The sequence below is a fragment of the Borostomias antarcticus genome (assembly GCF_949987555.1).
Source record: "Borostomias antarcticus genome assembly, chromosome: 12".
Taxonomy (NCBI): Eukaryota; Metazoa; Chordata; class Actinopteri; order Stomiiformes; family Stomiidae; genus Borostomias; species Borostomias antarcticus.
The window spans coordinates 21,163,312-21,176,306 of NC_140245.1; the positions used below are offsets into that span (position 1 = coordinate 21,163,312).

Here is a 12,995-nt window from a genome sequence, read left to right on the forward strand (position 1 = left end):
GAGAAAGACCAACACGCTGTCTTTGTCGCCGCGACAACACAGATCCTGTAAGTATCTCAATTTCAATGTATACATTAGTATGTATACATACATACTATGTATTTTGGTATCGTCCCAGATAAAACACCAACGTTATGTGCAAGCTACCCTTTTGTAATGATTATCTATATGCAGATGCTTTCTTTCCAATGTTAGCTAACTAGCTAGCCAGCTAACATGATTAGCCTTTTTCGGGCAATGGTGGAGTCTTCTCAAGTCTAGCAGGCTCGCGCGAGCTCCTGCACGTTCGTACTGTTTCATCGCTTGGAATAAAATGCGATAATTAGCTTACTCATTGATTTCGCATTAACCCACGACACCGTTAGTATGTGTTTGTTTTTAGGCATTCATTTTTCCGAAGTTAACGTTAACAGAATACTAGAAGCCCCAACAACGGAGCTAGGCTAGCTAGCAGGATTTGTTATAGCAGCCATCTTGGCTCATTTGGTTACACCAGCCATCTTGGTGGATTTCATGTTACTCTTAACTGTTGAAATGGTTGCTCATTCTGTCAAACGGGTAAAGAATTGTGTACTACGTTTTCACTCACATACAAATCCAAATTTTGCATAATAGGTACTCATGATGTGGACTACTAATAGAGGCGCTAAGACGGGGACAGGCGTGGCCAGGGGCAGTCCTGGGACAGCACCACAGGCTCTGTGAGTCTTGTTCAGTTGAATGCCCTCATGAGTATTAACAGAAGAGCACCATATACATATGCACACATACACTCTAACATGTCGCTCTCTCCTCAGCTCAGCCCAATGGTCTCTGATGGTTCTGTCTGGCCAGCCCTTAGGTGGAGAAACACCTGATCATCAATAAAGGCAGGCACACGTAAGTACAAATGCACATACGTTTCCATAGACGGGATAAACAAATGGGGATATTGATATTGAGTTAATGTTAGCGGTAGACATGTGAGATTCATAAGATGCATCACTGATGCCAGTGACGCCACAATATCAGGGAAATTGAGCAATTGCTTCCCTGTAGTGCAAACTTGCAAGATTCGCTCAGTTATTAACCCTTCTTGCATTTTTTGTTGTTGGTTTTCTCTCTCCTCCTTCCTCTCTGTGCAGTTCTCCTGTGTGCTGAGCCGCTATCCCATGTGCTCAGCCCCATGCAGAAGTGAGTGATGAGGAGAGGGAAGATCATTTTCCCGTTTTTTTTCCCTCCAGTTTTAGGAACCGTCTCAAGAATGTGTTCCCCACTTTTATGCCTTTAAATCAGGGTTGGAGTATTCCAGGTGTGTGGCCATGGCCATGAACACCAGTAGAGGAGGGAACCAAGTGTCTCATTCTCTCTCCACAGTTGTGTGGTTGTAACCCCCCACTAGCTACATATTCATTCAATCTTTATTTAACCTCGTGAATCAATTGAGAGTAAGCTCTCATTTACAATGACGTATAATCACTCTATATTTGAACTTGTACTACAGGTGAGATAATCCTTTTTAATGGTCTCTCTCATTCGCTCTCCTAGCTGTGATGTTAGAGTTGTGCAAGACTTGGGTGTTCTCCTGCTCTGAGTGCCCATTCTCCTATACCTCCCAGATCTACCTCCACAAGCACATCAAGAGGAGCCATGACAACCTCTGTCTCTGCTGAGGAACACACAGAGCATTATGAAGTAGCCAGTGCCTTGGCGAAGGTGTTTGAGCAGCAGTCATCAATGGATTAACTCCCAACACACAAGGAAGAGACAGCGCAACACACGCTATGACTCCAGTGACGAAGGTAATATAATAAAGTGCATTCAACAGTCCCAAAAGAGTACTACTTGAGTTGACTAATCTGAGCTAATTTACCTCTACTATATGTTCCAGTGCCCAGGCAGCCGGTCGGCAGAACTCAGACCAGACCAGCTATGCCAGGTGCCAGAGCCGGAAGGCCTGCTCTGCCAGTTATCAATGCAGGTATCCATGCATGTTTGTGTTGGTGAAATGTCTATGCATATTTGCACACTTACAGTTAACTCAGGACTTTCTGAAGACTCATGTACTCAGTTCACTAATTCGCTCATCTCACATCTCACTACTCGGCAGTAGATGTTCATCGCCCGGGTCCTTTGAGCCAAGGCGCTGTGAGCCCAGGCCCTTCAGCCCTTCAGACGTCCAGGCACGAGCAGCATGCATCAGCGATTAGCACCCCGGCCAGACCAGAATCACTACGCCGCCAGCACCATAGTTTCCTGCTCATCCCTTTATCCTCTGGTTTTCAGGTAGTTCTCTGATGCCATCGCCTGTGAGACCAACAGCTCCAGCAGTGTTGCCATCAAGCTCTGCAGATGCTGGTATGCTGAATTTTGTGAACTACTTCATGCTGCATGTAGGGATATACTTTGAGCTGAATATCCATTATGGGACCGTACAATTACTTATAGCCACATCTGTGTTTAATATCCAGACTTCCAGAGGATGATGTGTCAGCAGTTCTCCAGCGTCATGCAGAGTCTGAGGGAGATGGCACAGACAATGATGAGGCTGGAGCAGAGACTGGAGCAGAGACTGTCCGGCGAGTCTGCAGACAGCTATCGGGGAGCAGTACTGGATGACCTGCACCCTGCTAAAACGGAGGAGGAGCTGCTGGTCTTGGAGGAGCAGCTGAAGGACAAGGATCATCAAAGGAAGATGGTGAGTAACTTCAGGGCAGAACTTTGTTCCTTATTTTTGCAGGGAAGTGTTAAGGAAATGTAAAAGTAAATGATTGTCTTTATGTTTTGCAGACACGATATCTGAGTTCCATTGGCGGCAAAGATCTGCCAGATGTGGTCCGGCGGGTGCTGTCAGCCATTGCCATACACAGAGTGTGGTGTGTCTACAGCGTCCATGGGAAGAGGGGGAAGAAGCCTCTGAAGAATATGACCCTCTACAATGTCATATTACGTAAGGGATTGTTCATATTTTCGCAAAATAATACATTGTCTTTGCTTCATGCCATGTGCATTGAAACCATTCCCTTTTTGGTTAAAAGGTGCAGTTATGGCCTGTAAGCCAAGCACCACTGTGACGGAGGTGTCTGCCCAGCTGCAGGAGATGCTGAAACATGCCCCTGCTCGATGCAAAAAGGTATGTGATGTCAGGCAGTTAATTTTCTCGTATCCAGTGACATGGCACGCTTCCAATGAACGTATGCGACTTGCTTTTACAGCCATTTCATTATGTCCTTAGGCATCTGCTCCAGCCCAGCTGACCTCCCCAGCCCAGCCCCTGACCGCAGCTCCAGCCCTGACCACAGTGGAGTATTCAGATGAGGATGACCTCTTCTGCCCAGACCCTCGATTCAGATGTGGGTGACCCCCAGCCCGTCTCCCTAAACCTGCCTTTCCAGCCTGCCAGGATGGATGCCTTTTTTGTAAATAGTTTTTGTAAATTTTAACCTTTTTTTTGTGGGATACAACGGTCTGTTCCCGGTCTGCCTGCTACAGAATGCGCACTGTTTCATTTTTGTTTTTAGAACTTTTGCAATTGTCAGATAGTGGGTTGCTAGCCAGAGCTTGTACATGCTTTTTTTTGCTTTTCTGGCTATGCGTAATGTGACAGACCGTAAACCTCATCCTTGTAAATATGTATACTTTTAATTTGTAATGTACTTTGTGTAATAAAATGTTCTAAACTGTTCAGTCTTATATTGGTTTGTATCATAATGCTTGCTGCTATATCCCCATATAGCATTAATTCGTTTTTGTACTGGTAAATGTTAAATATAGCCAGTGGTACTGCAAATGCTAAATATAGCCAGTGGTACTGCAAATGCTAAATATAGCCAGTGGTCAGTAAGTGACCATATTTGCGTGCGAAAAAGACGTGCAGACCAAGTCATATAAATACCTGTAAATCTAGTGTCAGCCAAGTGAGTTTATTACGGAAGTTCCTGCCCACGTTTTTTGCACGCGGCCGCACCATATTTGCACCGTGCGAAAAAGACGTGCAGACCAAGTCATATAAATACCTGTTAATCTAGTGTCAGCCAAGTGAGTTTATAACGGAGGTTCCTGCCCACGTGATCACGTGCGTTCTTTGCACGCGGCCGCAACTTCGGAATGACGTGTCGTTCTAACGTAGCGTCTACTAAACGGCAGATCTCGCGTTTCCGTAAATGGCCGCGTAATTTCCGCACGCGGCGCAGATGAATCGTCACCTATAGCGGCCGTATGTAGAACGTTTGCGCAACCTGCGTGTGTTAGTAGGGAAGTACTGTGATAATAGCACCAAGTCATTACTGCAGAGCGTTCATGCACATGTATATGGCTAATGTAAATGTAAAATAATGTAATGTAAATGGGAGATAGTTACAAAACCTATACTCTCGAATACAGCATATGGGAAATAATAATGTACCTCCATATTGCAATAGACACTTTATAACATTTACAAACCATTAAGGCTAGAGGGAATAACGCGCTCCTCTCTGATCACAGGCATACACTATAACGTTAATAATGGAGGCAGGTGCTGAATGAGTAACGTTACTGCACAGGGAATACAGTTGTGACGTGATTTTAGCCAAATTTCTCTAGCCAAACTGTAAAGTAATGGAGCTAGCTAGATACAGCTACATAATATACCGAGTTGAATTCGCATAATATGACCATCTCACGTTACCCACAGTCTTGGTAGACACTTCGCTAGCCTAGTGAATTATGTAACGTTAGCTGGGAAGCTAGCTAGCTTGCAGTAAAAGCCGATACATCTAACCACGCAGATATTCATATTTTTTGTGCTATATTTACCATAGTCGTCTTCATTCTCTGAAGCGATGTATCGAAGTCATTCATTAAGCGAGTCGAAACAGACACACACACACACACACACACACACACACACACACACACACACACACAGACATACACACATACACGCTCTTCTCTAAACAGCGGCAGAGCATTCGGTGACGTCACGCGGAAGTGCGGTGGCTACCGCGATTGTATGCGCAAGCAGTTTCACATATGTGACCGCCGCTGGTGATTTGGTCCTCAACTAGGCATTTTCATTTTTCAGTTTTTTACAGATTATGAAAGTGCAGATTGTAAGCTTTCAAATGAGGTCTCATACATTGAAATCTGAACATATTTGAAGAAGATATGCTTATTTGAATGCTAGTACTGCCAAATCAACTTAGCTGAGAAATCGCCCTCCAAAGTTCTCCAACAATTTCACACCTCTGACTGCCAGGTAATGGGCGTGAACAATAGCCTGGTAACCCCACCCCCAGCCACTCCCCCACTGGACGATCTGTCATTATCTGTCAGAATGGCTGTCAACTTGGGGTATTACCTGAGAGTGGGGTGCTCTCTCACTGATTACCCCACACTCTTTGAGTCAGTATTAATCTTGTGTTGTGAATGCAGTTAAGAACAATATAAGATGAAGTTCAAATTTAACGTTCTTTATTGTCAAATACATGATATACATTACAAGCATAAGTAGTAAAGTGTACAAAAAAAGGCAACAGTCTAAGTGTTAAAGTGTACAGTCAGTTGTATAGACAAGGTGCATAGTGTTCATTGTGATCAAGTGCACAACAAAGTAATAAGGTGCATAGTGTTCAATGTGATCAAGTGCACAACAATGTAATAACAAGGTGCATAGTGTTCATTGTGATCAAGTGCACAGCAAAGTAATAACAAGGTGCATAGTGTTCATTGTGATCAAGTGTACAACAAAGTAATAACAGTCCCCAGCTCAATACTCAAGGTAATAACAGTACTCGGCTCAGTATTCAATATTCGAACAATGCAGTCTGTGCAAGTGTGCGCAAGTCTGTGCAAGAGAACACGCAATGCTTCAGTATACAAACAGGAAAAGGCTGTGGCCTTTCTCCTGCAGTGCTGTCCATCCTGATGATCTGCAGTGAATCTACAAGCGGACAGTCTTGTTCTGAGCTGCTGTGGAGTTTGGCGGGGGACATGTGATGTCTCGTCCCTCATCAGAACAGAACTCTCTGATCTTGTTAAAGAGATACGTCTGTCTGGCCATGTCCAGTCCGGGTGGGGCTTGCACAGGAAGACCTTCTCTGGGGGGCAGGACATCAGGCTTGCGCAGCAGCTGAAACTCGACTGCTGGTGCATCACGGTGTTCTCTGGCCACAACCATGCCAGGTCTCTCTGCATCAAAACTGCAATAGAATAGAAGGAAGAAAGTACATTAAACTATTGCCCACAGTACTGGCACTCCATATACATAAAATAGTACCAGAAAGTGTTGATTAAATAGACTAGCTAATGCATGATAATTACCTGAAGTGCTGGTAACTCGAAATCTGTGGGAGTGCCCGGAAGTAGGGTTTCAGATGCTCTTGCCAGTTGTAGCATTTGCATGTCCAAGCGCATGGGGGTCTGCACTTGTCCACCATTCTCCTGGTAGTCTTGGGCTATGGCCTGGAGCTTGTTCTTGCTCATGCTGTAACCAAAACAAAAAACAAGGTGTCAGACTAACATACCTCTCATGCTCTCTCATTCTGTTTCTCTCTGTAATAGCTACCTAGCTAGCTAGCTAGCTAGCTAGATATTAGCTGCCTCGCTGGCTAGTTTAGGAACACAGGGCTAGCTCAGCTAACTAGCATGTTAGCTAACGTTAGCTAGCTAGATATTAGCTGCCTCGCTGGGTAGTTTAGGAACACAGGGCTAGCTCAGCTAACTAGCATGTTAGCTAACGTTAGCTAGCTAGATATTAGCTGCCTCGCTGGGTAGTTTAGGAACAAAGGGCTAGCTCAGCTAACTAGCATGTTAGCTAATGTTAGCTAGCTAGCCTTTGTTCGTTAGTGCTAGATTTGTTATGCTAGCTAGACTCAGTCACTTGTTTAGAAAGGAGCTACTGCTAAACGACTAACGTAAATGTAAACAGCACAGATAGTATAAAGATAGCTTACTCGAAGCATTGTCCTCTTCTTCACTACCACATTCCGAGTTTGTACCATCGTCAACATCCATGTAGTCCTTTAGGTACGAATCCATAAGTTCTCCATTGTCGAATCGTCGAGCGGCGTTGAGCAGATCTTTGTTCAGAGCTTTCGCAAAAGCTGTAGCATCCATGGTTAAACTTGGAACTGAAATGTAAACAAACACGGCGTGCAGTTCTTATGGGCAGGGTGGGGGTGGAGAACCCGGAAGCAACAGCCAATGAAAACAAATCATGCTAATCGATCTGCCCGCCCCCAAACCCGGCTCGAAATCAGCTAAAAACGAGCTTAGTTTGCAGACTAATTAAACGTATTTCGTGAACCTAAAACTGTTGTCTGTTATAGTAAGTAGGTTCTTCACAACTTCAACTTTGGTAATACGCAAAAAAACAAAAAACGAAAAAAAAAGTTTTTTTAGCTATTTTGCCCTCTAGCGCATTTCGGGGTTTGCCGAGTTGCGGACCAAATCACCAGCCGCTGTCACATATAGCTGCGCTTGTTGGAACGAACGTGTATGTGTGTGTATGTATGTATGTATGTATGTAGGCTATGTTCGATCTCATACATACACACACACACACACACACATACACACATACACGCCCCACTGAGCTCACAACTCACAACGCAAAGTCATTCGGTCACGTGAGCTCCCCCATTCATTTAAAGTGCGATCGACTACCGCGCATGTGCGCATGTTTTGTAGTGAGCTCTGCTGGACGAACACGAACGTGTGTGTATGTCTGTATGTGTGTGTGTGTATGTATATACATACACACATACACACACACATACATACACGTTGTAAGTAAGCTTTGAACAAGCAACCAAAGGGCACTTTTCACACCCCATAGCAGCCAACCACATGCACTCACACACACACACACACAAACACATACACACACACACAGCGCCGTTGTTTAGCGGTGAAAGGTGATGATGATTATAAGGGCCCACAAAAAAAACAAGAGGTCCCTCTTTCTATGACAAAATTATTCTGCATGTAGATCAGTCACACTAATGCTGCATCAGAATTCTAATTAAGCCACAAATAATGCAATACAGATGGAAAACGTTTTAATTTCCTTAGCAATATACCCCTTCTTAAATGGTTTTGTCCATGCCATGGTTCATGCTGGCAAGTCTCACCTCTTTTGACATTAAGGTCACTATACCAACTGGCTGTGAAATACTAGCACTAATAGCCTAACGTTAAATCATAAACATCAAGCCCATACATAAATCCGGGCACCAGAAAAGAGTGGAGAGAGAGGCCAGGAGAAAAGGCAGCAGAGCGGGAGCCCATAAGCATTTTTCCCACAAGAAAGGTGAGAGTAGCTATGTTAAGACGGTCGGTCAGTTGCCCGCGGTCTCACTTTAACCATGACAACAAGAGCCGTTAGCCTAGTGTGTGAAGAAAGTGCTAAGCTAGGTAGCTAACGTTAGCTAGTAAGCTCATATTCTGGTAACACCTCGATCTGGTTAGCTAGCTGCTAGCTAACGTTAGCTACCATTAACTAGACAGCTAGCTACAGTTCTAGCAACCAGCTAACTACGGTTCTGGTAAACTAGCTGCTAGATAACGTTAGCTACCATTAACTAGACAGCTAGCTACAGTGCTAGCAACCAGCCAACTACTGTTCTGGTAAGATAGCTGCTAGATAACGTTAGCTACCATTAACTAGACAGCTACTACAGTTCTAGTAAGTTAGCTTTCGCTAGCCAGCCTCAACCACTGCACTGTTCTAGTGAGGTGGCTACTGTTAGCTACCTTGCCAGCTGGCACACTTGCAAATACTTCCTGTCCAAATAAATACATAAAAATCCAGTAGCAGCAGCCAGGAGACATGTTTTCATTCTCATGAATGCTTAAATTATAATGTGCTATGCTAGCTAGCCGGTCCTGTTGACATGTCTTTTTTAAACCTTTATGTGCTACTCATAGAATCAACTGTGGCCCCCTCTGATTTAGACACCCACTCCCAGCCCCCAGAAGATGCTTTAGATGGTGAGTGAGTGACTGGTAGACACTGGTTGGCTATTAAACTTATTACTAAACTACTGTACTGCTATGAATAGCAAAATGTAGATGTAAGTTAACCCAGGTTAAGATAGCCTACATATGGAACAGTTACATTACATAAAGAAATGCATGGTTAATAAATAAATAAATAGTGTTAAGTTAATTAATATAAATTCATATAGAGTTGATTTCTTTTTAAAACCTTTATGTCCTGCTACTCACAGAATCAGCTGTGGCCTCGTCTGACCTAGACACCCACCCCCAGAAGATGCTTTAGATGGTGAGTGAGTGAGTGAGTGAGGTAGACACTGGTTGGCTAGTTAAACTTATTACTGAACTACTGTGCTGAATAGTAACATGTAGATTAAGAGGTTAAGATAGCCTACATATGAAACAGTTACATTACATAAAGAAATTCATGGTTAATAAATAAATAAATAAATAAATAAATAAATAAATAAATAAATAAATAAATAAATAAATAAATAAATAAATAAATAGTGTTGTTAATTCATATAAATTCAGTTGTTGTTCAGTTGATTTCAGTTTAAATGCTGATTTGTTCAGTTCATTTTTGTTATTTTAGAGGGTATTTGCTCTTGAAATAAGAGAGGCGTTTATTAGCCAATCAACAGCCGCCTAGCCAACTTCCTGTAAACTCTACAGTGCTACATAGATTTATTCCCAAGTCTTAAGAATACACTGTTCTGTTCTTACTGTCTACAGAGCCAGGTCCTAGCCAGTTAGAAACAGAGTGAAGGGAGTGAAGAGGCTCATGGTAGTTCCAGTCATGAAACTGCTACAGACAGAGACAGTCCAAGCACAGGAAGTACACAAGTAAATGTCTATGGAGAGGTTAATTGGAAAAAGAACATAGAGAAACTGAAAAATAATTACAAAATGATACATAATAAAAAAAAAAAATTAAAAAGGGGTCGAAAAAAGTGGTGACGAAAAGTCGGAGGGGTAGGGGCCCACACCAATATTCTTTAAGGGGGCCCAAAATTCATAGCAAAGGTCCTGCACACACACACACACACACACATACGATACAAGCACATGCAGCCAACCACATGCATTCACACACACAGAAAGGGAGTGTTGATTTTCAGAATCATGTAGCTTGAAATGTACAATAAGAAGCTTTCAGAGGCACTTCTCTGGGGTGGCTGTGGCCTAGGAGGTAGCACGGGTCGTCCAACGACCACAGGGTTGCCGGTTCGAGTCCTCCTGTCAACATGTCGATGTGTCCTTGAGCACTGAACCCCAAAATGCTCCCAATGAGCAGGGTAGCGCCTTGCAGCTGCCACCATTAGTGTGAGAATGGGTGAGGGGCCATTGTAAAGTGCTTTGGATAAAAGTGCTACAGTATACAATATAAGTGCAGTCGATTTACCATTCTCTATGGAGTTCCCCATCAGTAGTATATTACATACAGGTATAAGGCAGGTTTGTGGATGTCAACAGTGCTGCATTATTGTAATCACAACAACAAACAAGTCTTGTAAAACATCAGATTTTAATCCAAAATAATTGAGAACAAAAATAATGCAAACAAGGCTGTTTGAAATGGAAAGCAGCCATTGATTCATCCCTCGTCCACCTAATAAAACATATACTGGGATTGGCTACAGTCTGCTAGAGCATGTACTGTGATTGACTACTCAGCAGTCTGCTCACAGCACCGCTGGAGACAAAACACATAATTGTACATCACACACAGATAGAATAGCAATCACATCGGAATACGTGTGGTTAATATCTTTACAATGGTGTTTGTACATCCCAAAGAAAATGTGTGTTCAAGAAATAATGTTTTCTACTAATAATACTGTAGTACAAATAACTCTGTAACGATAGTAAGAAAATATGTTTGATCTTTGAAATAATATATTATACAACTTAATTACAGAGGCAAACAGGTCTATCAAGTCGTTCAGCAATCATTACAGTATCTTCATACACAAACTTCCAAGATCATTGTTATGGACAACGTGGTTATAGATCTACAGCACAGCACACAGGTCCATAACACCGTGAACACATCATAGTGTTCACTATGACAACAGCAGTTTCCAGTACTAAACAGTACAGCACATCCCACAAATACATTATCTTATTAAATGTACAAAAGACTGGAATCATGAGTGAACATTCATTCAGGAGACTGAGTGCGTGTGGTGATACTTTGTGTTTTTACTATCTCGGTTTACAGGGGCCAAGGTTCTCATGTTCTCATTATTAGCATAGTTACACACCAAGCGCTATGTAAAAAGCTTGATAGCATCTGAGCTAATAATTCTGCACCGCTATGTGCTCCCTTGCTTAGCTTCAAGGGCCTGCCCTTTAATGTTGTTGCCCAGCAATGCCATTTTCGCGCTTAGAAATAGCTGGGCTGTGGAATATAACTTGTTTTTGATACAACTTTCATGGTTAAATGTTTTTCAAAACAGATACTCACTGTGGTTTGGCAAAACCCATTCTTATTTTATTTATTTAATATAAATGAGCATACACCTGATAGCCTTACACATTTAATAAATAGGTGAGGTGAACAATGTACTGTAGAAGAATATATCAGTTAAATGTAAGGAGAATAGCCTTGGCCTGATAAAGAAAAAAGAAGAGAGAGAGAAAGTGTCTCTCCAACCGACCACACAGTTACTTAGATACTGTTTCCTCAGTCCGTGTCATGTGATGTACATAGCCAATGAAAAGCAGTGATAGGAGAAGGGGGAGGGGCTTGAGGGCTCCTCCGGTTGGCCCTGCTGCTATCGTACCTGTCCGCCGCCGCTAGCACTTCAGGTGCTTCTTGCTGGTCATGTCGTTCCAGATGCGGTGCATCTCCTCCGGCGAGATCTGGTGGACCGTGACCACGCGGCGGTAGCGGCACAGGCTGTACGCCATCTTCCAGTGGTTGAAGCCGCTGTTCTGGAATGGGTGGATGGCCAGCTTGCGGAGGCACAGCCCCACGTAGACGTCTTCCAGGTGGAGCAGCCTGGTGTGCAGCGACGTCTTGTAGATGAGCTCAGCGATGTCCGCCGAGAACACGTACCCGGTGCCCGAGCAGAAAGGCGGGTACTTGCTCTCCGGGTACAGGTCCCTGGGCATGTACCACTTGCTGCGCATGTCTCTGATAGGACCCCCGTTGATGACGTAGCCGGTGAAGTAGTGGCGCCGCGGCTTGGTGGCGGGCTTGAGGAGGTTGAATATCAGGTTCTCCATGTTGACGTAGATGTCGCTGTCCGTCTTGAGGACGTACTGGGCCTTGGGGCAGAAGGTGGCCACCCAGCGCATGCCCATCAGGGTCTTGAGGGTCAGGTTGTGATAGGAGTCGACAAAGTCCTCCACTACCACGTCGTGAAAGATCTGGCTCTCCTGCTCCACCATCTGGTTGAGGACCCGGTCCGCATTGCGGCCCAGCAGGAAGAGTGTGACGACGCGGACGTCGGTAAAGGTGCTCTCGTCACCCCAGGTCTCTCGGATGGCCTGGCGGGCATCAAACTCCTTGTGGGTGGTGCTGATGAGGATGACCAGGAAGGGGGCCTCGGCCTCGCACTTCTTGGGCTCGTTGATGAGGAAAGCGAAGTCGTGCGGGTTGAGCGGCCGTGCGCGGATGTTGCTGAAGGTGACGTTCTTGTGGGGCTTGACTGTCTTGCGGATGGGGATGGACAGTTGGCCCACATAGGAAGTGGAAGGGCGCGACACACTCAGGTACCACAGAGCGCTAGCCCAGCAAACCACGGTCAAGAGGTATAAGCAGGACACCTTTGAAGGCATAGCTGTTCACTCGGCTAGCATTAGCAGCATTGGAAACGATGAGGCAGAACTTCCATCAGTTGTCCTTCTGTCTGTGGTGGCGCAGCGTGAGGCTGCCTCCACGAGAACCTTGACACAAATTTTTGATAATAGGCTGTTTTTAAAGTCTAGTAATTCTTTGAATTGCCTTCGAAGAGGAACATTGTTGTTTTTCCTCGATGTTTTTGTTTCATCACTATATTCCATCCGGGATCTCAGTAGTCTAGCCT

At 44.2% G+C, this 12,995-nt stretch overlaps 1 protein-coding gene and 1 long non-coding RNA gene across 2 annotated transcripts; one reads left to right on the top strand and one right to left on the bottom strand.

Annotated features, from left to right (window-relative positions):
- The first annotated feature begins 1,642 nt into the window (after positions 1 to 1,642).
- Positions 1,643 to 2,206, top strand: LOC311316064. The gene is made up of 3 exons (XR_014630696.1): positions 1,643 to 1,781; positions 1,871 to 1,960; positions 2,090 to 2,206. It is a non-coding gene; the product is annotated as an uncharacterized lncRNA (long non-coding RNA).
- Positions 2,207 to 11,760: 9,554 nt separating this feature from the next.
- Positions 11,761 to 12,747, bottom strand: LOC311316594 (beta-1,3-galactosyltransferase 1-like; the record flags this gene model as incomplete). The annotated part of the gene is made up of 1 exon (XM_084447481.1): positions 11,761 to 12,747. One exon carries the CDS (start codon positions 12,745 to 12,747, stop codon positions 11,761 to 11,763), a length of 987 nt encoding a protein of 328 aa, XP_084303607.1.
- Between the last annotated feature and the right edge of the window lie 248 nt (positions 12,748 to 12,995).